At 41.3% G+C, this 22,575-nt stretch overlaps 3 protein-coding genes across 5 annotated transcripts; 2 read left to right on the top strand and 1 right to left on the bottom strand.

Moving 5' to 3' along the window:
• The first annotated feature begins 26 nt into the window (after positions 1-26).
• TEKT1 (tektin 1) lies at positions 27-7,151 on the top strand. Of its 2 annotated transcripts, XM_041482613.1 has the most exons (8): positions 27-137; positions 2,311-2,554; positions 2,926-3,091; positions 3,301-3,429; positions 3,861-4,004; positions 5,214-5,436; positions 5,985-6,181; positions 6,483-7,151. In XM_041482613.1, the coding sequence occupies exons 2-8, from the start codon at positions 2,365-2,367 to the stop codon at positions 6,640-6,642; spliced, it is 1,209 nt and encodes a 402-aa protein (XP_041338547.1). In that variant the 5' UTR covers positions 27-137; positions 2,311-2,364; the 3' UTR covers positions 6,643-7,151. The 2 variants fall into 2 exon arrangements, with proteins under 2 accessions (XP_041338547.1, XP_041338548.1); XM_041482614.1 differs by lacking the exon at positions 2,926-3,091 and having other exon boundaries at positions 2,311-2,462.
• Positions 7,152-7,342: 191 nt separating this feature from the next.
• FBXO39 (F-box protein 39) lies at positions 7,343-10,837 on the bottom strand. The gene is made up of 3 exons (XM_041482776.1): positions 9,687-10,837; positions 8,741-8,917; positions 7,343-7,701 (listed from the first exon to the last, which is right to left on the bottom strand). Exons 1-3 carry the CDS (start codon positions 10,698-10,700, stop codon positions 7,573-7,575), a joined length of 1,320 nt encoding a protein of 439 aa, XP_041338710.1. The 5' UTR covers positions 10,701-10,837; the 3' UTR covers positions 7,343-7,572.
• Positions 10,838-13,895: 3,058 nt separating this feature from the next.
• Positions 13,896-21,410, top strand: PIMREG (PICALM interacting mitotic regulator). Of its 2 annotated transcripts, XM_041482661.1 has the most exons (5): positions 13,896-14,190; positions 15,000-15,328; positions 16,064-16,159; positions 16,967-17,013; positions 18,219-18,337. In XM_041482661.1, exons 1-4 carry the CDS (start codon positions 13,900-13,902, stop codon positions 16,995-16,997), a joined length of 747 nt encoding a protein of 248 aa, XP_041338595.1. In that variant the 5' UTR covers positions 13,896-13,899; the 3' UTR covers positions 16,998-17,013; positions 18,219-18,337. The 2 variants fall into 2 exon arrangements, with proteins under 2 accessions (XP_041338595.1, XP_041338594.1); XM_041482660.1 differs by lacking the exon at positions 16,967-17,013 and having other exon boundaries at positions 18,219-21,410.
• The last annotated feature ends 1,165 nt before the right edge of the window (positions 21,411-22,575 follow it).

Raw genomic sequence — 22,575 nt, forward strand, 5'->3', positions numbered from 1 at the left:
GGACGGGGCGGGGCGGGGCCCGGCGGGAGCGGGGCCGGCGCGTGGGGGGCGCGCGCTGGCACCGTCCGGTGCGCGCAGCCCCGACGGCCGTGGAGCCGTTTTCGACCCCTGTGAGTCGGTAGAGAAAACCATCGGAGGTAAAACTAGAGCTTTCTTTTGTCGTAAAGTTCGTATTGCAGCATCGGTTGTAAATTTCATACTAACAGTTTGAAAGGAACTTGTCTTTTACGGTAGCTGACATGGATGAATGGATCTTTGTTTGTAGCTTTAATTTGTGGCAGTGTCGCTGCAGTCTGGGGTAGGACAGCATGAGATTCTGGGTTTTCAGAACAAAACGGCATGAAGTTCCACTGGTCCCACAATAGCGTAGTGGAGAACCACCACTGGAAGTTTCCTCAGCTTTCAGGGTGACAGCACGTTTTCAGAAACATGACATTCTCTCTGCTCTGCTTCTTTTTGGGTAATGTTACTTCTTTATCATTTTGTGATCTTTTGGAACATTGTCAGGTTTCGCTCTGAGAAACTCTGCTCTGATCTAAACTATAGCAGAGCTATACGGAGGGGACACAGTTGTACCCTCTGATTTCAAGCTCTTTGTCTCTTTCATCTTTTCTGTCTGGCTCCCAGAATCTTTTCTCCCAGGAAAGAATATTGTTGACATAAAGACAGAGAATACTACTAAGGATATTTTATGACTGACATTTTAGATAGCTGGATACTTAACGCGCCTCTCATTTGTTTCACAATCTTTATGCATTTCTACAACAAATCAGTTTAGAATTATTATCCACAGCTCTTGGAACTATCAAAAAAAATTAATGTACAGCGAACACGTGGGTTTTTTTCCCGATAAATCTTAACAGGAAGTGGGTGAAATGAAGCACCAGTGTGTGCTGTGCCCCCTCCGCCCGCTGCCGCAGCCCCGGGCTGCTAGCGGGGGAGTGCTGTAGTTTCCACAGCAGCCAGTTTGTTTGCCTTCCGTGCAGCTCGAGCCACCTCCTGCAGTATTTAGTCGCACATTTAAAAAGAAACTGTGCTGCTGCTGAGGAGGCTGAGAGACCCTTGAGGGGTCTCTGAGGCTGAAAGACCCTTCCAAGGAAAGGGAACAACGGGGCACTTTGCCAGGCTGTGAGCTTCAGAGCAGTTCAGGCGAGGAGCGAGCTCGGTCGAGCGGTGAGTGAGGGAAGTTAAGGGTGGCGATGCTGAATGGAGTGCGAGCAGAGAGAGCTGTGTGTTGCTGTGCACTTCAGTGCATTTGGGCTCAGGAGCTGTCTCAGGAACGCTGGAACGCGAGTATACTGCAATAGGAAAATTTATAATCAAACTACTTTGTGCAAATTCGGGGCATTGGTTTCACCCTCCACTAAATAAGTGTCCTCAGTATGCATTGTTCTTCTTCTTTAATCCTTTCTGGACTTTCCCATTTCCTTATTTGCCTGCTGAATTTTTTCCTTCAGCTTTTCAGGTCCGGTTTTGATTTCGGGTCTGGTGTTTTGTTTTGTTGTGTTGTGTGGTTGTGGTTTTTTTTGTTTGGGTTGGGTTTTCTTTGTGGGGTTTTCTGTTTTGTTTTGGTTTTGGTTTTTTTTGGGGGGGTGTTGTTTTGTTTTGTTTGGGGTTTTTTTTGTGTGGTTTTTTTTTGGGTTGTTTGTTTATTAGAAAAAAAAATCACTTAATCAAGCACTGGAACAGACTGCACTGGGAAGTGGTGGAATTCTCATCCCTGGATGTGTTCAAAAGGCGTGTCAGTTTAGAACTTGAGGATATGGTTTAGTGGTGAACACAGCTGTGCTGCATTAACAGTTGGACTCAATGGTCTTAGAGGTCTTTTCTGACATTGATAATTCTGTGGTTACATTTCTTTTTGCAGTCTAGATTTTATCCATTTCTCCAACCATATTCTTGAAAGGTGTTTGCTTCTCCAACCTCTGTGAGGCTATTTATCTTTTATATTTGTTCACTTTTTGTTTTGTTTTCTGTGATTGCTTGTTTAGTAATTCCAGCTTTCTCCACAGAATTCCAGCTTTCCCTTCTCCTTCCTATTGCATAGTCCATCTTTTCCTGTCAGATCCACTTCTCTCCTCCTAAATTCCACTCACAAATTCTTCTGTTTCTTCATTCTCCCACTCCAAACACATCAGCACATTCTTCCCTACACATCAGCAAAGACTTGGGGAACTTTGAGCAAAAAATCTTTTTTTCATATCAGTGTCATTTTGCAGGTAAAAAGAACAAAATATTTCTCATCCTTATAGACCTGTCTTCTCCCCTTCTTGCTTTGGCAGCCAAATATAATGCTATTTCTGTTTTCAGGTTCAATATTCCAAGAACTGACCTGAATTATATCCAGAAACTTTCCAAATAGCAATGGCCAGACAGTTGCAAGATCCATCTAAACTTCATCCCTCAGAATGGTACACTGCAAACAAGATGCAGCGTGCCACTACAGAGTCCCAGAAATCCAGGTCAGAATGCATGACAGCTGAGAGTTGCAGGCTGGTGGATGAAATAGAAAAGACAACTCAAAAAACCCAAAGTGATGTCAACAAGAAATTAGGTAATCCCATGTCTTCAGCAAGGATCAAGATGTGTTATTTGAGCTATATGTTCAAGAAGGACTTAGCAAATTAGTTGATGGTGAATAGGAGTATATGTCAATGCCATGTTTGTTGATGTCATGAAAAAATCAAAAATATTTTATAAAATATTTTGCGGCAGCTCTTTATTTTTATAACAAAGCACACAAAAAGCTCTCTTAAGCAAACCTCCTGACACAGGGTTGCTAAACTGTTTCCACACAGCCCACAACGCTACAGGCACTCCACTATAGAATAAGTCTATTTCTAGCCATACCTAAGACCTGAGCTGCAGTCCCTTGCTCATGAAATGAGCCCATATTAATACATGTTTGTTATTTTGATTCTACAGAACAGAGACGGGAAGAGATAAAATTCTGGAAGCAAGAATTAGATAACAAGCTAGAACAAATTGTTCATGAGACAGAGATTTTGTTGACTTTCAAGAATAGGCTGGAGAGAGCTTTGGAGGGCTGCAAAGAGCCCCTTGTCATTGCCCAAAAGTGTCTCATGTACAGGTGAGCATTCGAGGAGACAAAAAAGTCTAGGTAATGAACCTTTAACAAATAAGAAAAAAGACTGCAAACTAAAGGCCCACCTCTCTTTACAGTGAAGTCACAGTCTGATTTAGGTGTTACAGCACTGGGAAAGTGGAACTTTATCATCTTCTGTTCGATACAGGCATTTGAACAATGTGGCTGATGGTTTTTTTCTTTTTTTCATGTAGGCAGAGGCGAGTTGGGGTTGACTTGGTGCATGATGAAGTGGAACAGGAACTGCTGAAGGAAGCTGAAGTCCTCCAGGGGATTATTGCTTTACTTGGACGTACATTGGAGCAAACAAATGAGCAAATCAGGTGCAGATGCAGAGAGCATAACAGAACAGTAATTAGATGAAAATTAAGACAGCCATAATACTGAGAAGTTGTCAGGCTGAGCACAGGTCCTAAGTTATCTTCAGTGCTAAACACTAGCAGGAGGTCAGTCCTAATTCATGCCACTCAATCAGTAGTGGTGAGAGGTTCTGCATGTAGAATACAAAGTATTTGCACTTGATCCTTGGTCTTCTCATGATCCAGTCCTGTGCCTTTAATTTCAATGAGAATTGTGCCATCAATTTATAGAAATGCAGCTTCATACTGTAGACTTTGTGACTTGACAACTAAGAGTTTTTACACAAAGATTTCTGTAACAGCATTTGAATTATCTAATGCATGCATGGACACATATTAAGGACACCTGTGAATGCCTACACTTGGTCTTAGAGTTTGGTTGTTTTTTCTCCTAGACAAAACCGTTCAGCAAAATATGACCTGGAAATGGATCTGAAGGACAAATTCACAGCTTTGACAATTGATGATTACTGTGCCAGCTTGACAAATGACAGTCCTCATATTATATATGCTGATAATGCAATGGAACTAGAAGGAAAGTAAGTGGTTCTTTAGTTCAACAAACATATGATAATTATACAGATAATAGGGGCTGTCCCTGTAACAGCAAGATTACTTGTAAAACAGGCTTTATCCTTTTGCCATCTTTCTTATACTTCTGTCCATCACTTTTGTATCTGTCTAATATGTCTGTGAAATAAGCCACAGTAATTATGCTCCAAGTGAACTGCAGTTTTTCTGAAGTTTTTGAAGCTCACAGTTAGCTAAGGAAGAATTTCACATATTGCTCAAACACAGAATAGATTTACTGATCTTAACTTTGTTCCTCTCCCAGGGTGTCCCAGTGGGGAGAATGCTGGACTGGGACCCATGAGGTCTCGAGTCAGGTTCTGACTCAGACATTGAGCTGTCAAATGTACCCATTCTGCATGGGTTAGTTAGTGTGAAAGGTTTAAATGGAAAAATAGCTACCACAGAAAAGTAGTCTGAATAGAGGAACTATACTGAGAAAGCAATGTGTTCAAGAGCCTCAGAAAGTCACTGTTGTTGCTACGTAACAGCTGGCAAACTTGCAACACCAAGAAGCTGACAGCTCTTGCTGCCAGCCCCTACAACAGGTTATGTAACTCAGACCCCACCCAGGATGGTGTTGCCTGCTATGTGCAAATGACAATTACAACTTTATGTATTCACCCAATGAAACAAGGAACGAACCCTCTGGGAACCTTTCAAACACCCACCTGCAAGCCAAAGCTGCACAAGCATAACTCTCTAATTCTGGGGATACTGTTGGGGCTGGGCTTCTCAACTGTTGTCCCAGGCAGGTACTGTAAGTGGCGTATAGCTGAACTCTGTGAGAGAATAAGTGACTGTGTTTTGTAAATAGCTACCTGGTATTAATAGTAACAGCTTTATTAATGAAAGAGGCTCTAAGAAATATTGGTTATTATGTGTGTTTCCCACCATGATAACTCATAAGTTCCCCTTTGCCAGGGGCAAGTAACAGCAAGGCTGCTCTATGACTCCAGCAAATTTGTTTTCATCTGACTCTCATCTACTTCATTACAAAATTATTGTGACAGTCTTTCTTTTGTATCTGTAGCACTCCCTGGACATATGGCACTTACTGGGACATGCTGTTAAAAGTGCTGCTTTGTTCTTGATTTTGTGGCACAATTACAGATTTATGAAGTCATAGAGGTTCTGCTGCTGTCTGTTGGTGACCTCTTATTCTGATTCTCTTTCAGTTTTGTTAGCCCTGAGGACTGGATAGATTTCTCAAACATAAATGTTGAAAAGGCTGACAAGCAGCGAAACAATTCTTTGTCACTGAAGGCACTTATCGATGGCATCCTTTCACAGATAGCAAATGACATGCGCAGGCAATGTGAGATGGTGAACACTGCTTTTAGAAATAGGGTGAAGGAAGTCAAGGATGCCAAGGATAAGCTAGAGACACTTCTTGCAATGGTAAGTCATAGGGGACAGTCAGTGAAAAAGTGGAAACACAGGTCTTGGGTTATCTACCAGTTTTCCCAATCCAGTGGGTTGCACTTATCTGCCACATTTTCCTTTTTGTTCCCTTCTCCCATAAAAGTAATTTTAGATTTTTTTTTCTTAGCTCTGTGTGCAGCACCAAAGAGATGAATTTCTGGAGTCACTGCTTCAAGCTAAATGTTGCTGTAGCCATCAGTAAAGTCAGGATTTTCCTTGTGATTTTTAGTTGCATGAGGCTCCTATAGCTTTTTCAGGATTGTGATATAAGAGCCTGGTAATTGATAACAGCAGGGTCAATGTGCTCAAAATTTGACACATGAAAATTGAGTATTAATATTAAAAATTAATTGCTGAGCATAAATTTCTGAGTTGACCAGAACAGTGTCACCTGCTTTCCAATGAAGGAGTCATACTCCTGGCTAAACTTTGCAAAATATTGTTTGATGAAATAACAACATAGTGAGTGTTTTTCACACATTGTAAGAGGCAGTGTGCAGAATTTCATTGTTGGATTTGTTAAGGTGATGGATGAGACTGCCTCACAGGAGAAGAACATTGCAGCGTTAAAGAAAGCAATTGCTGATACGGAAGCACCTGTAAAAGTGGCTCAAACCCGCTTGGAAGCGAGGAACCATCGCCCCAATGTGGAACTGTGCTATGACACAGTGCACAGCAGCCTGATGAGTGAAGTCCAAGAGATTACCAAAAATCTTCAAAGGCAAGTGGAAATGATGCAAGAGAAAAATCTGTGGTATTGGTTAATTTAATGTGTCAGCATAACAACTCATAATACGGGTCCCTGCTATTCTCTCGGAAAAGTTGGGAATTGCTTTTCTCTTAAAGGCAGGACACTTTACGGGAAGTTAATGGATAAACTGTATAGGAAGACAGTGGATGTTGTCTCTGTGAATCCCTTTCCATCTTTCTTTTTCTTGCTCAGAATTCCTAACCCTTATGAGAAAAAACCAAAACCTATCCAAGTGTTTTCAACTAATGCCTGCCTCTATTTTCCCTGTTAGATTAAAGGATGCATTGGCACAGGCTCAAGCAGAGCTCAAAGGCCTGAGCCGCCGGCAGCTTTCCTTGGAGGAAGAGATCAAGGTCAAGGAGAACACACTATACATTGATGAAGTGCTGTGCATGCAAATGAGAGAGTCTCTTTGCATAAACAATTACTGAAGTCATTATACTGGGAGACTGTGCTCCAAAGAACCAGCTCCTGCTGAAATTTTATTTGCAAACTTCCAAATTTATTGGCTTGGCTCAATGCTATCTAGTTGCACAAGGTAATTAAAACAGACCTAGTACTTATAGCTATCTGTTTCAGGACTATCTATGCTCTAAAATGTTTGATGAAATCTTCCACTTGGCAATAAAATAACCAGAATAATGAGAAATGCCCTTTCTTCCATGTTTCTCTCATGTGTAACCAGTGACGTCTTTTGCCATTGAAAGTGTCAGAAGGCAACTCTGTGGAAGCCAAAGCAGGAGTGTCCTCATAAATCAGTTATTGGAAAGCTGGGCAAGTGGGAAGGATGTGTCTCAGGACTGGCTATGCAATGTTTTGTTTTTATCTTAGCATCTGCTGCTAAGAACTAGACAGTGTGGCCAACTTAACAGGACCTAACTTATCTAACTGATACACTAGATCATCTGTCTGCATCTGAATTGAGATCAAGTCAAGGCTGACTTTGGGAAGATCACTTGTTCACCCCATGTCTCAGTTTCCCTATTCGTAAAATGGAAACAATGAGGTGGGCTTCAGTGGTAAAGTGTTTGAAGCTCTACAATGAAAAGTGCTGAAAAAAGAGGAGGGTCTTATTTTTATCAGAGATGCCTGTAAGGGTGGAAAAGGGATCACTGCTTCCCTTTGGTTCTGGCAAGGAAAACCAAAGCAAGGGCAAGAATAAATAATGCTGGAGACAAAGGAGTCCAGTTCCCAAGTCCAATATTTTAATGCATGGAGTTTAAAATTGTCCCTTGGCTCTCTCTTGCTGGAATGGTAACTCCCTTTCGGAGGCACCGCTGTCAAAATTCAAATCCCTTACTAAAGCACTCCAAAGGATCCATTAATGCAGATGTTACTGGGTGTTCTTCTCTTCCTGTAGTTTACACCATTGGGTAGGTGATGACAAAATAATTAAGTTCTGAGTCAATCAGGTACTTGAATTTCCTGTAAATATCAGCCAGCAGCCGCTCCTCCTCAGTGCTGTCGTCTTGGGCTGTGTAAATCCTGACCTGTATGCACAAACAGCAGTCATGTCTCTCAGATACAGGGACCTCAGCCCATTACGGCTCATGGCAACAAGAAGCATCTGTGACTAATAAGGAATCTAGAGAAGCAAAATTCCTTGAATTGGAATAGAATCTTGAGGCTTTTTCTCTTCCCACTCCCAGCTGACTGAAAATATCATCTCCTGCCAAAGAATTTTTGGGAGGTGTTGGGAGGAATGGGTTAAATAGTGGAAGGCTAGCAAGAAGGATTGTAAATCACTCAGGTGACCTTGCAGATGGGATTAGCTCCTGGTAGCCCAGTATGAAGGCCAGCCGGTGATCCTCTGGCCTGGAGCGAGTTTAACTGTGCCTCTGTCTCCACTTGTGTGTATCTGCCTGGGGGTTGCTTTGGGGATGCCTCAGTGAGCGAAAGAAGGGAAGTAAATTTACTCTTTGTCTATTAGCTGTGGTTTTGTGGTTGTCCCAGCTGTCTGCCTGTGCTGACTCAGACAGGAAGAACAAGGTTCTTTTTATCCCCACAACTGATGCATCCCTGGGATCCGTGAGGACCTACTGAATTCAGATTGTAGCACAGAAAGTAGCATGTCAGTGTGGTTTACACCAGCTACAGTGGTGGCCTGGCCCCAGTTCAACACAGGACCCCTGAAGGGTGTGATGTGTTTATATCTTTTTGCAGTTTAGTGGGATTCAGTCCACCTTCCTTGGTTTAAGCATAGACATAAGCACTGAGGCTGAGAGGTAACTGAGAAATCCTGGAAGTGGGAGATGGCTTAAACTAGAGGTGACAGAGGGACTGCCAGTCTAGGAAGGGCTTCTGGAATTTTCAGGACTTCATAATAAACTTCCCTAGTATCTGTATGTGGCTACGTAGAGTTGGAAAACTTCCTCAGCCTTGAATGGCTCCCAAGCTCTTTAGTACTAAGGCATAACATAGGGAAGATAGTTACATTAACATTTCTGTAAGTGATCTTTGCCTGGGCATGGGGACCTTTGGGTATAGGAGCAAGAATGGGAATGGGAGTTTTGAAGCACAAAGTCTTACCTTTATGGTAGTCAAAATGCATTTCCTTTCTGCACGGTTTTGTAGCAGTCTCTCCATAAAGCTGACACTTAGAAATGCCCAGACTTTCAGAAATAACAACCTCTTGCATGATAAGATAAGCTGTAGCAGCTCATTGTCCAGCAACTCATGGTCATTGTTTAATTCAAGTGTTAATTTCTTGAAAAAAAATAAACACTGTTAATACTACTAAACAGATGTTGCATGCAGTAACTAGAATTCAACAAATAGTTTTCCAAGTTAACAAAAAAAAAAGCAGATCAATTTTGTACCTTGATATTAGCTGAGGATCTGTTTTGCATTATGACAACAGTGTATGTGCTACAGTAAATTGCTCTCCTGTTAGGATGGGGTGACCTTCTATGCATTTGTTAGAAAATGCTGCACCTACAGTCATACCATGATCTTATCTGACATAATGAAAATTATCCCAGAGACAAGACTAGAGCCAATGATGGTTTCTAGAAAGCTTTATATATCTATGGTGTTTATTGGCAACTCTGCAACGGAACAGGACTTACAAAAGCTGTCAGCAACCATCAAGTGTAAGGCCACGTGTTTCCCTCTGGCATGCAAAGACCTGATGCTCACTTACGTGGGTCAGCTGTTGCAAACCTTTGATGACACATCCCTTGTGACACCGAAGTGCTTTGACGTGGGCACTAGTTAATTTAGATATGCTGTAGGACATTTGTGCATTGCCAAAATAGAGCAGCCTGATAGCATTATGAAGGGTTATTACTGGACAAGGATAATTTCATTAACAACGTTATGGGTGAAATGACTCACTTATGAAACCTGCCCTCTGAATGTAAAACTAAAGCAGTCAGGAACTTCTGTCGCTGACTGCTGTTACGCAGAAGGTCTACATGATTACTTTGTATAGCTTTGTGATACTGCAGTAGGGTGTCTCTGTTGTTTCCCTTACCTGCAGACCATGCCAGTAAGCTGGGAGAAGGTTGGTGAGGGTAGGTCTCATTGTCCAGTCTGGGTCACTAAAATAACAGCTCCGTAGGCTGATGCTCCTAACTGGGATCTCCTCTAGCAGAATCCTAGCTAGGTGATCATGCTTCATGACTCTTTCAAAGAAGAAATTCACATTCAGTTTTGGGGCTCTCTTGGCCAAGTTTGCCCATGACATTCCTGAGACCACTTGCCCATGAGGGTCATGGATATGACACTTGATATTCAAGGTGCACAGGGAATGAGAGCTGCGCTCCCGCAGGATGTCCAGCAGTTCATCAGAGATGCAGTTATAATTGAAAGTCAGGATGGTCAGCCTGTGGAACTTAGACATAGTTTGGTGGAACAAGGCACTGCTGTAGACAGAAATGTGGAGACTGAAGAAATCCTCAATATTGATTTCAGATATGAAGCTTCTATTTGTCAAACTGCTTAGAGAATTCAGAAGCTCACAGCCTTCTTCCAAAGTTATTCTTGCTCCTTTTAAGTTAAGATAATCAAGTTGATTGCTCATTCTTTTCAGGAAGGCAGCTAAATTCTTGATAAACTGAGCCCTAACCACATTTTTCCAGATCAAGCAGTCTAATTCTAGGTACTTGATGCTTAGGGATACTAGGTGACTATTACACTTACCCAGATGTGAAAGAAGACCTCTCATAATCACTTGAAATTTTTTGATAAAGGGAGTATTGTAAGGATTCGATAACTTGATCTCAAGGTGCTTCAAATACTTGCCAAATTTCTTGGTATACCACAGTGCACTTTGAAACTCCAATGTGCGTGCCCTTGATGGTTGGCCATAGAAGGTGATGGTTCTGCATCTCCAGAGAGATCCAGAGTGCATGGTGCAACTCCATTTTTTACAGACCAAGGCAGCCCGAGATCTGTCCCTGTCATCTAACCAATGGAAGATAAGCCTCAGACAGACATCAGGTAGATAGGCCCAGGAGCTTTGCTCGGGTTCACTGTCATCTTCCATTGAGAGGACTTCTCTTCTGGGTCTTAAATCAAACCAGCGTGCAGAAAGCTGTGGGTAGATTTCTTGCCAATCCCAACATAATAGGCTTCTAAACAAATGGATGAAAATTTGTTTCTTCACAATCAAAACCAACAACCCTTTGCCTCTGTACTCCAGCTGTCAAACAAGCCCTTGAGCCTAAACTATAGTCTTACCTAAATCAAAAGAAAAAAACAAAGAGTGAAGAACAATTGCAGTACAAGCATAGGACACATCTTGTAACATTTTGGCCTTCACCTTCAGTCTAGCTAAACAGTGAAATGGTATCAATTGCTGCTACAGTAGCCACACTGTCTGCAAAACCTTTGGTTAGCATCAGCTGCAATTAATTGATCATGGTGTGTGGTCTGATGCCTAGCATTTAAAAGTACTCCGTTATTTGGGCTGCATACATTTGAACAGGACCATCGGTGCGCAATTATCACTAATGACTTTTCACAGTCTTCTGGGGTACCATTCCATGACAATTCGTACCCTGCCTTAGATTAAGGCTGGATAAAAAACGTTGAAATGGATGGAAACAAGAAGTGGATCCAGAAGCAGAAGAAAACATGCAGATCCCTGAGAGTCTGTTTACTATAAAGGCTCAGATATTTCTATTTTAATTGTATAAACAGGCATGAAAGGACAGGTTGATAGCACAATTAAGCTTCAGTCTGCTGTTTGTCTTTTTGCCTACAGTTCTTATGTCGCACAGACTCTCTCTGTCTGTACACATGCTCTTTTCAATTAGCACCTTTTCTATTCTTAGGGATTCCTCTGCCCACTCTTGCCATTCAAAGTACCAACCTACATCCCCAGCTATCAAGATAACCCTTAGAAACTGAGCATGTGGTCTGATTACTACCTTACTCTCTCTCTCTTGTATTTAGTACCCCCAAGAAGAGCTCTTTGTTTTGCAGAACTGTTAGTCATTTAGGAGGTCTCTACATCAATGTCCAAAAATCTAAACCAAGTCTTAAAATATGGTGGCTGAAGCTCCAGTTTGCTAGTGAGAAGAACCTGAAACTTTTGCTATAGAGAGCTGGGGAGAACACAGGGGAAGAAGTCTAACACTTCAGTTACCTGCAAGCCCTGCAGTCAACACACAGAGGAAAGCAGAACAGAATATAGGGCTGTAATACATAGAAACACACCTGTTAATAAAGGATGTTTATTACTGCACTAATCAATATCAGGGTGTGAATAGAATACAAAGCGGCACAAAACCCATCATGTGGATCTTTTTTAAAACCAGAGTTCCTATGAATTTGTAAAAAGTATGTTTGCTTATAAGCCAGTGGTGAGATTCAAGAGGTATCCTGCAGTGTTGGGTTGGCTTCCCCGTCACTATAAGCCAAGTCTTAGCTAAGGAGGTGTTTTAGCTGTCAGCTCCGAGTTTAACTCGGTGTGGGGAAATCAAATCTTTGGGAAAAAACAGATGCTGCTACAGTTCTTTCTAGAGCAATTTTTTCAGGCAGAAGTCATTTAAAGATAAATGAATGCTTTGCATGTCTTGTTTGCCACTCGGGTAAGAAAAAAAAAACCTAATCAAAACAAAATCCCCCAGCGCTGAACACATACATCCTTTGCCCTGGGCCCTCTTTGCTGCCCGATGTGCTTCAGAGGGCGTCCCGGATGGTTTACGGTGCCATACGGACAGTTATACTAGCTCTCTCCTCCAGCAAGAGCGGCAGAAGCCCGTGGAGTAAAAGCAAACAAACAAAAAACCTTCTAAGACTTTGACGGATAATTACCAGAAGTAACAGGAGCTGTGGCTTGGATACCCAAGTGGGCAACCCAGCCTGAGTCCTTTAACTAGTCCAGCTGAGGCGGATCTCTGGGCCGAGGTCCGCAGAGGCCCCAGAGCCGCGGGCGGGGCGCAGCGCAGCCCCTGCGGTTGTGCCGCTGGGCCCGGGGCATTCCCCTCAGCGCGGCGCGGGCCGCCCCCTCAGCGCCGGCTGCTCCGCGCGCGGGCCGAGCAACGGCAGCCGCTCGCGCGGGGCCCAGCCAATTGCGGCGGGCGGCGGCGGCAGCGGCGCCAATCCGGCGGCTCGGAGGGAGCGGCGCGGCGTTCAAACTCGGTGGCGGCGCACAAAGGAGCTGCTGCAGGGAGGCGGTAGCTCGGTCCCGATCCGGGTCCCGGTTCCGTCCGGCGCACTGGGTGAGTACTGCCCGAGCAGCTACCAGAGCGGCCCGGTCGCTGCTCCCTTTGCCCGAGCCCGTCTCCTCCGACCTTGGCGGCACTTTCCGCGCTTGTCGCTACTGTCCCGGTGGGCACAATAACGGCACCGGCTGGGCCCGCCCAGCACCCCCTGTCCCGTTAGCCCGATGTGGTGGCACGCCGGATCTGCCGCGGCTTGCCGGCGGGGAGCGCGGCCAGTGCCGGCAGAGCGGGGCTCCTGCGGCGAGAGCGGCTCGGACGAGGCGCGGGCCTGCGTGTGTCCCGGGGCCCGGCCGGGGCTGCCCCAGACCGCCGGGGCCCCCAGAAGAAAGAGCGCACCGCGCTGTCCTGTGCGATACCCGGCCAATAAACAGATCATTGTAACCGCAGGACAGCAGCGGCTCCCTCGGGTCGTTTCAATCGTATTTGTTAGCAAGTGAAAATCAAGAATGGAAAGTATATATGTTGAAATTGTCATGTCATGTAGATAACTAGCGTTTTAGCCCTTCCCACCAAAGTCTTTTGCCAGTAATTATCCTGTCTGTTTCAGGACTTACGTATCCGTATTCATAGCTGGCAGGAGACAATAGCAGCTGCGTAAACTTGTCTCGCAGTGGAAGGTTGTTTTGATAAAAGAAGGCAAAAATTTGGGATATCAGATCTTGATCTGAGACACAAACAAAAACAATGTACTCATAGAGCATTCTACCTCTCAAACTAGAGTTTTGCAGTGGAATTGCAATACAAGCCTTCTTTGTGGACTTGTGCCAACCTAAGTAGCTGTAAAAATCAACGCTGTTCTCCTTCAAGAGTCCAACTAAAAGTCTTCTCAGCTCTGGTTTTCTTGTTTCAGGCAAGTGTAACCAAATATATTCTGTAACAATTTCCATTTTTTTATGGAAAAAAAAATGTTTTTTTGTTGTTTTACTCTGCTTTTTACCTTGTTCTGCTTAAGCTTTGCTCTCATTTTCATTGTTTTTAGAAATAAAGAAGTTCTTGACCAAGAACTGGAACAAGATGTCATCTGTGCTCCAAAATGTCAAAGCAACAGTGGCGTGGAGGAAACACCGGCTCCTAGCTGACCTCAATGAGAATGAGAGCCCAGTGCCTGACAAATTCAAGAGAAGAGCCTCTCTGAGTTCTCTCAATACCATTCGCATGTCTTTAAGGAAACGGGTACCATTAAAGCAAGTCAATCTGAGTTTTCATAAAACCCCAACTAGGGAAAGTCTGGAACCAAGGCAGAGGTGCCAAACTCTTCAGACTATTACAAGAAGAGCAAAACATGCTTTTGGAGCAGTGTCCCAGGTATTTTGTCTTTGCAGTACAACATAGGTAGAGTTTAGTTTTTGCTTCAACTCCACTACTAAGATTTCTGAATTCTGTACTGAGTGCTGTATTCCAGAGAGTCCATTCCCACACACTTGCACACCTTAGTACTTGTCTCATAGTTACTAACTTTAAAAATATTTAATGTCTTTTCCTAAAGTACAGACAGGCAAATTATGGATCTGGCAGAACATGGAGGAAGGTGAAAACAGTTTATTTTATTTTGTTATGAAATAATAACTTTTCCCTTACTGTATTTAATCATATATGGCAGAGCAGCCTTTACACAGAGGAAATTGGGTAGAGATTGCCATCATTTGCAAAGAATTGTTACCGAGAAATGTGCAGCACTTTGGATTTTTTTTCTTTTATTTATTCTACTGTAGCCATACTGTGTACTAGCATGTTCTCCATTATAGTTAATCTAAATTTAGACTGACAGAACCTGCTACAAGGTACAATATTCAAGCTTGCACTTCCCCTTCTTAGAGACCTCAGATTTTTAAATGCATGAGTTCTTTGTTGGGGAGCCTGAATTTTTCTAGCATAAGAGCAACAAGAGCTTTGTTCCTAATGCCTGCTCTGAAGTCCTTGACAAGTGCCAAGGGTTATGGAAGCAAGAGACTCCCTATGCAAATGAGTACAGAGGTTCAGATGTATTCATGTTAGCTGAAACCTGATATGAGAATGGAAGCTAGTAATTCAGACCAAATATTCCTGGTCTTCCTGGTCCTAAACTCACGGCTAATTGAGTTCATTTAGCCTAACATGTCTAATGCTTCTTTCAGAAAATACAGAAGTCTTGCCAAAGCCCAGTATGCTCAATGGTGACCTTTCCAGCTGAATCCATCAGCAGAAGCTGTGCGACCAGTTCTACCAAAAAAAGAACTGCTACACCTGGAACACCTTGCTCTAAGAACATTACTCCAGCAGCCAGTTCCAAAGGAACTCCAAGGTCCAGCAAAAGGGCCTTGCTTGGGCCAACAAGGGTGTCAGAACATAGAGAATGGAGGGATTTCTCATCCTGGCTTGGTAAAAATGCTGTCTCTCTTCGGAGATCCAGAAGAGCAGCATCACTGAAGAGCCCTTATTCATCTGCTCCTTCCAGCAGAAAGATGTAAGTCACATTCTTTTGTAAATTTTTTTTTTTTAAATTTTTAGTTTATTACCCTGATGAGAGTATCTAGTAAAGTGAAAGGCAAGTTATAAAGTTTTCTGTCCTATTCTCCTGAAGGTGTGTGCTGCTTGAATAGTTAGGAAAGTAGTGCCAGCTCCCTATATAGACAGGGACTGAGCTATGCATAAAGCTAAAGCATAAAAAGTAATTTTTTCTTAGAGACATACCCAAGTTCTTTGCTGGTGCATTTTGGGTAAAGGAAATTGCTCTGTATCTCACTCTGATTTAGTTGTAACTTTTCCAAAGCTGCTATTTGTATTCCAAAGATACCAGGAATAGCTCTACTTATGCTGAGTTCTTTATAGAATGTGCAGAGATTCCTGCCTCAAAGAACAAATGCAAATCAGATTAAGGGTTGTGAGCTAGGGAAATACTTAATATTGTGCACGTGGGTTTTTCTTTTGGTCAAAGTCACAAGCAAGGTTAAAGCCAGAAGTTGAATCCAAGCCTTGTGAACCTGAATCCTGTGTCTGAGTTGGAAGATAGCTGTTTGGGGGATGAATGGAGACATGAAGCAGTTGGCCAATGGAATTAAGAGCGTAATTGCCGCTGCCCTAAACTTCTCTGGGTACAGTCTAGAGGTACAAGGGTGGTACTGCAGGGATGGAGGCCTGAGTAGTGTCACCTAGTCAGCCTGTCCTGTTTGATCTGGAGCAATGACCATTCTGTTTGCAGAGAGTTTGACTGTGACTTGGAACTGGTCTCCTCAGGGATTTGCCAGTTGAAGCGTATCTCTCAAGCATTCGATGATGCCATTGTGAAAGAGGAGAGGTAAATACTGCTAAGTGTCCATCAACTTTACCTGCCCCCTGAACATAGCCAATTGCTGGCCAAGTAGTCTCTGTAACTCAGGATTAGGAGTAGTTGTAGAACTTTTTCAAGTGTAATGTAGAATATCCGTTTTTTCGTAAAGATACCCGGGAAGATTAAATCTGCAGTTGGATTTTCAGCTTCTAAAACCTGCCAAATGCTCTACTTCTCTTCAGTTGCCTTGTTGTGGAAGTCAGATTTTTATCAGAAGGAGGCTACCTTTGACCTTGTGTGAGAACAGTACCTCCCTGACTCTTGTCTAAAAGAGGTGCCAATCCAGGCTGGGGGAGAAGGTGGGAAAATTCCAGTGTACTGGCACAGTCACTGATGTCTGCACATCTATTAAAAAAAAACTTTTATTAGGTAGCATTATGTTAACAGTCCATGGTAGCCAGATGAAGAAGCCTCTTATAAAACACCTTGGTTAATCCACAAGGTGGTAAACTGCTGTATTTGTGAAGATTATGACATTCTGAATTAAACATATTAAGAAAGTAAAAATTAAAGGTCAGAAATCTTGTCACAGAGTGATTCCCTAAACTTCGTCTCTTAGAGCACGTAAATAAATGTCAAATTCTCTAGAGAGAGTTAAGGATCAAGTACTTTACCTACAAAGAGGTAAGGGCTTAGCATCCCAGATAATTGCAAAAATTTGTACGAATGGGACCATGTCTAGATAACTATAGGTTAAAACTTGTATCAAGTTAATTTTATCATATCCACTGAAAGTTCACTAAATCTCACCCCTAATATTCTCCCATCTGCTAGTGATATGACAGTTTCTCTCATTCGTAACTGAAGATAGTAGCAACCAGGTAAAGTAGTTGTTCACTTACCTTGGCTATGCCTGCATGCATCTGTGGGGAGAAAACCTGCTGTTTATAGAGAGAAAAGCTTATTATCTCATGCTGCTTTAAGGCAGTATTACATAGAACCACAGGGTTCTTCCTTCATATTCACTGTGGTCATCTCTGCTGCAGCAGATCATTGTGCAGTTGTAAAACTTCACCTCTAAATTGTGGATTAGTGTGTCCTTATGGGTTCACAGTGAACCTCCTATGCAAACATCAGCTTTTCTCACTCCAGACCAAAAAATGACTGGTACTAATCTTTTTGTCACTCAGGTTCAGTTCTCACTGGTTACTAATGATCACAAAGCATGAGAGAACCAATGATTTTCCTGAACTATCTGATTTTACAGCCTTTTTTTTCCATCCCTCAAATTTTCATAGCAGTTGAGTCTATGCTATCACAATTAACAGCAGCTCATAACTATGTTGGTGGCATTTTTAAACACAGCAATTGTACCCAAGTGGATGTGACATAAATATCTTCACCCATTATGTTGGAAGTGTTCTTTTTGTTAGAGGGAAAGGTACATCCTGAATACTGTGTCCTATTTTAGCAACGAAGATAGGTGCAAGACACTTTGTTGTAACTTGTGATTTTCAAGAAAAATGACAGCAGTTTCAAATGCTGGACTGATGGTTTCAGCAGTGATTTGTACTGCTTCCACAATTTGGGCCGGTACTCCTGCACGTGCAGATGCGTACAATGTGCTCTGTTATTGCCTAGTTGCCTACTGGAATAATTGTGAAATGAACTTTTTTGGAGGTGCCTTTAGTCTTGCATGAGAATTTTTGTTCTGGTATCCAATTGCGATGAGTTTTAATGTTAGTGCTTCCTTTTAAATTTTTCATGATGAAGCAAACCTTGATCTCAAATGATTGTTTCCAACTCAAAGTATTGTTCTAATGAACATTTTAATGAATTAGATTATATCACAAGAAATGCTACTGTTGCTAGTTAAATTATTGCAGTACTTAATTTGTGTACTTGCCATCTACATTCACTGAAGGTAACAAAATATTTTCTTGCTAGTGTTTAGAACAGTTGCATAGTGAAATTGTACCAGACCTCTTCCTTTCTCCCATCTGTTTTCCAGCAATTTGTGTGACAACCAGTTGATTAACTCTACTGACTTCATGCTGCTAATGGTAGTCCTGTTGTTTTCCCGCAGGCAACAAGCAGTATCAAACTACTACTATCTAATGGCACAAAACTCAAAGTCTGTACATCGATCCCTGAAACCATCTCAAGCTATCAGAAGGCAAGCAAAGAAACTCCATCAAGCACTTGGTACCTAGACAGAGATGGCTGTAACTATTTTTTCATGTTTCCAAGTTTATGAGCACATATAAGAGAGAGCCATTACACTTTTTTTTCTTTGTATGAAACAACTCAGGAATTCCCTTATTTCCTCTTTTCAAGTAAAGAGAGAATCAAAGTAGTACCAACCACAGTGTATTACCTCCACTGAGATGAGGGAACTGTCTTGAAAGTGACTTTCATGAGGTAGTGAGTACTTAGAAAATGATGCTGAACTGGCCAGTAAGAATGGCCAAAGCAAGGGCTTATGACAGACTTACGAAGGGTAATCCCAGGTAAGAGTAGTGCTTAAATTGGTATCCAGCAGCCACAAGATTTAGCACAAATACTTTCCATGTGAAAAAGATTGGTCTGTTATTTTGGAAGCCTAACTTGCTGGGGTTTCTTTGTTACTAGCAAACTAAAGTTATTCATCATGTTAGCTGGAAGTTAATAAAACAGTAGTGGCTTCTTTGAGTTCTAAGCAAAACTGCCATTCCAAAGCAACAGGATTCTGTGGAGTCACTCATGCCACAAGAACAGAGCCATTTTAGGACTCTTACTTCATGGCCTTAAGGATTAGCCATCTAATCCTATCTTAGGTAGTCTGGCTCCAGACAAATTAAACTTTGTCATTTCTTACTGATGCTTTAGACAGCATCTTGGCAGTTGAGTTAAACATTGCTTTCGTGGCACATCTTTTAGTTACACAGGGAAATTTGTTACTACAATTAATGTAACCTCTTGCAACTACTGTTATTAGCTAATATCACAGTGGAAGTATTTTGATTATGTATACTTAGCATTTGATACCTGTATTTTGCTTCTAATTACTTTAAAAAAATTAACATTCATTTGACAAGCCTTTTTTGGTAGGTCATTCAGGATAATGAAGTTTAGTCTTTCACGTGAAAGTAAGGATTTGTCAGGTTTTTAGAATTCAACAGCAGGGCTGTTTTCCATGGTAAGCTTTGTGCAGGCTTCTCCAGTAAGTTCACTCTAAAATGAACTTTTAAAAAAAAGACTGATTTGGGAAACTTTGCTCTACTTGATAATTTTTAAAATGTGCATGTGACCTAGTAGTTCCAGTGTTACTAACATTTTAATGGTATTAGGTATAAATATGAAAAGCATTCAATTATAATTTATGTATTTGTATTGATTTTTAAACTTGCTCAGCATTTTTTTTTTTTTCTTGTCAAATGAACCCATTTTAAAACATCGAAACTGTTAATGAGGCCTGGAAATATGAAAGCAACCCTTCCAGCCTGAAGACTTCTGGACTTTCAGATGACTGAGAATTTTAGCTTGTGTTATTTCTTCATGTAGTGTTTGTGTGTGTTTTGTGGGATTTTAAACAACTTTTCTATATGGAAGTATAAGTATAGTATATACTACTGTAAGGATACAGTATAGTATCTCCAAGTTGTTCTTTGTTTGTCCTGAAACTACTTCTATAAAGCTTTCACAAAGATGTTGTCTCATTAGTGAAATGCCTTCTTTTAGGACTTTTGAAAAGGAAGGAGGGTTGGAGGTTTTTGAGAAGTTGACCTCCAATCTAAGTATTATTTCAGACAGATCAAACAGCCTCTATTTGTAATGTTTCCACCAGCTACTCGGACATGTACAATCATGATTCAATATTTATCAAATTACTGGTAAGAAAAGTCAGAGACACTGTTTGTTTAAAGGCAAGGAAGGTTTTATTTAAGTGGCTAATCTGTTTTAAGATTTTAAAAACCAGCTCACATCAAAATCTATAGCAGTTGTAGAAATCTTACTCCTTATTTCATATTAAGAAATTCATTATTGTACATTTTTGAATCTTTACAAGGCAGCCATAAGAAATATAAACATTTGTCACCAGATAGAACCTTCTCACTGACAATATTTAAAAGTATGCACTTAATAAAACTATAGACTGAAAGAACACCTACATTTTCAAGTTTCCTTGTGTATTCAGTTGTAAGGGGACTGCCCCTTTTCACCCCCACAAACAGAAAAACAAGTTATGCATAAGACTTGGGGTTCTGTGAGAAGACTGCCATTCTGGGCTGTATACCAGTCATCCAGGAATAACATCACTTTTCAAACTTGCTATCTGTAAATCATGTTTCAGTGTTGCAATCTCTAGTATACCATCTCCCAGCATGTCACAGTAAACCTGCCTCTCTCTTTTCCCCCTCCTATGTTCTATACATCCATACAAATGACAAATGAACTGTGGAATTTATCTTCCCCAACCCTCCAAAATTCCATTCAGTTTCAAGGATAGCTTATTGAGATTAATACAAGTACTGTGTAAACTGTAATAATCCTGTCTGGGCTTGACCTAAAATGAGTGAAAGAGCCAACAAAGGACTTAAATTCCAGTGTCCATGCACAGGATTCTAGCTGTTCCAGGCCTTTTTTCTGAAAAACAGGTATTTTAGTGCAGAAAAATGTGTTATTACTTCCATTTTTTATTGGGGGTGTGTGTGTGTGTGTCTGAATTCAGGCTCATCTATAGAACGTAGTTACCTCGAGTGACTAAACATAATGGACATCTTAATTACCTCGACAAACCCACAATTTCTGCTTAAGCTTTGAACACAGACCATGAGGAATCACTGCTCTTAGAGAAGCTGAGAAGATAGGCTGGAAGGTTTTGTGTGTGTAGGAATTCTACCCTGTACCAGCTCCAGATGAGGATGAAAGTGCCACTTTGTCCCCTGCATGCCTGACATGAACAATTCAATGCAAGATCTTGAGTTCAGATGCCACACGTCAGTCTCTAATCAGAAAAATCATGAAATTGTGGTGCATAATCCTCATCTCTCCATTATCAGGCCAATGAGGTTACTAAAAAGATACCCATGCTCCAATCATCTAGTCATATGATGACGTGCTCACCTTTCTGCAGCCTAGATGGCAAGAGGGAAAAATAAACTGGGGAAAATCCTACTTGTAACAACTGTTGGACCTACAAATTTTAAAATGCAAAATACCCACTGGTTTCAGGTTTTGTTTTAAATGCTTATTAAAAACAGCTTTTAGCAAATTTAAAACAGAAATGGTATAGAAAGAAGGGGAAAAAATTTCCCTTTCTAAATTTATTCCATGAAGGACATGATGATACTATAGATCTAAGTATTGAGGCTTTGTTAAATACATGTATTAGTAGTGTCCTGGCTAAAGAAAAACTGCAATGTATAAACAGGACAACTTGTTCACTAGTAAGGGCATTTTGCAGAATACTGGGGATTCTGAAAAAAATGTCATTGTCCTGCATAGACCAGGGTGTGTAATTTTTTTTTCTCTAGTTTACTGATAGTTCCACTTCTACATAACCAGTTTTAGCTGTTTGGAAGTGAGTTCCCTAGGTACTAGAGGAAAAAGTGAAATAATCGGAATAAATTAAGACTAGTTTAATGTAAACAAATAAAAATGACAGCTCTCATGAACCCCAATGAGTAAGAATTACCAGTACTTTGTCATTTTTACACCTAACAGAATTTTATGCTGAATAGATATGAACCATGCCACAAAACTAAACAGGAATAGTTTGGTCAAGCAAAAATCTATACCAAGAGCACTAGTGTATGAAAATAAAAATGTTATTCAAAATAAGCAGATTTGGATTAACATCACTATTCAGTTCTGCAATCTATACAATGATACCTTGTTCCAAACCTACCTTAGCTAGACAACAAAATTGAACAGACAGCCACTGTTGCTGTGTTTGAGTTGGTTTGGTTTTTTTTGTTTTTTTTTTTAATGTGTATTGGTTACAAATCTGCTGTGAAAGCAGAACCAAAACTTGTCTTCCAGTAGCTATACACACATACACACAGACAAAACCAAACACCACAGTTGTGAAGGTGTGTTTTCACAATATCTCAAATAACTCTACCACTGCTATTAATCACAGCCATTTTTTACAGTAATTTAAAATGGATCCATATCAACAGGACAAAGAAGTAAATGCTTCCAACTGTGGCATACTTGTACTGTACCCTTAGCACCCACTGGACTAACAATTTTGCATTTTACAATTTCATTTATGCTTCCTCCATTCAGCATGTTAAAAGAATGTGCTTTTCTGTTACACACTGGAGGCACTAAACAACTGATGAGTCTAATGTATGTTCTGTGGGCACACCCACCTGACTTCTCTGTCCCTTTCCCTTCTGTACCATATCCATAAAACACTTTCATAGTCCATACAGTTTAAGTAAGTGCTGACTGCA

The sequence above is a fragment of the Pyrgilauda ruficollis genome, unplaced genomic scaffold, assembly GCF_017590135.1.
Source record: "Pyrgilauda ruficollis isolate IOZ18807 unplaced genomic scaffold, ASM1759013v1 scaffold59, whole genome shotgun sequence".
Classification (NCBI taxonomy): domain Eukaryota; kingdom Metazoa; phylum Chordata; class Aves; order Passeriformes; family Passeridae; genus Pyrgilauda; species Pyrgilauda ruficollis.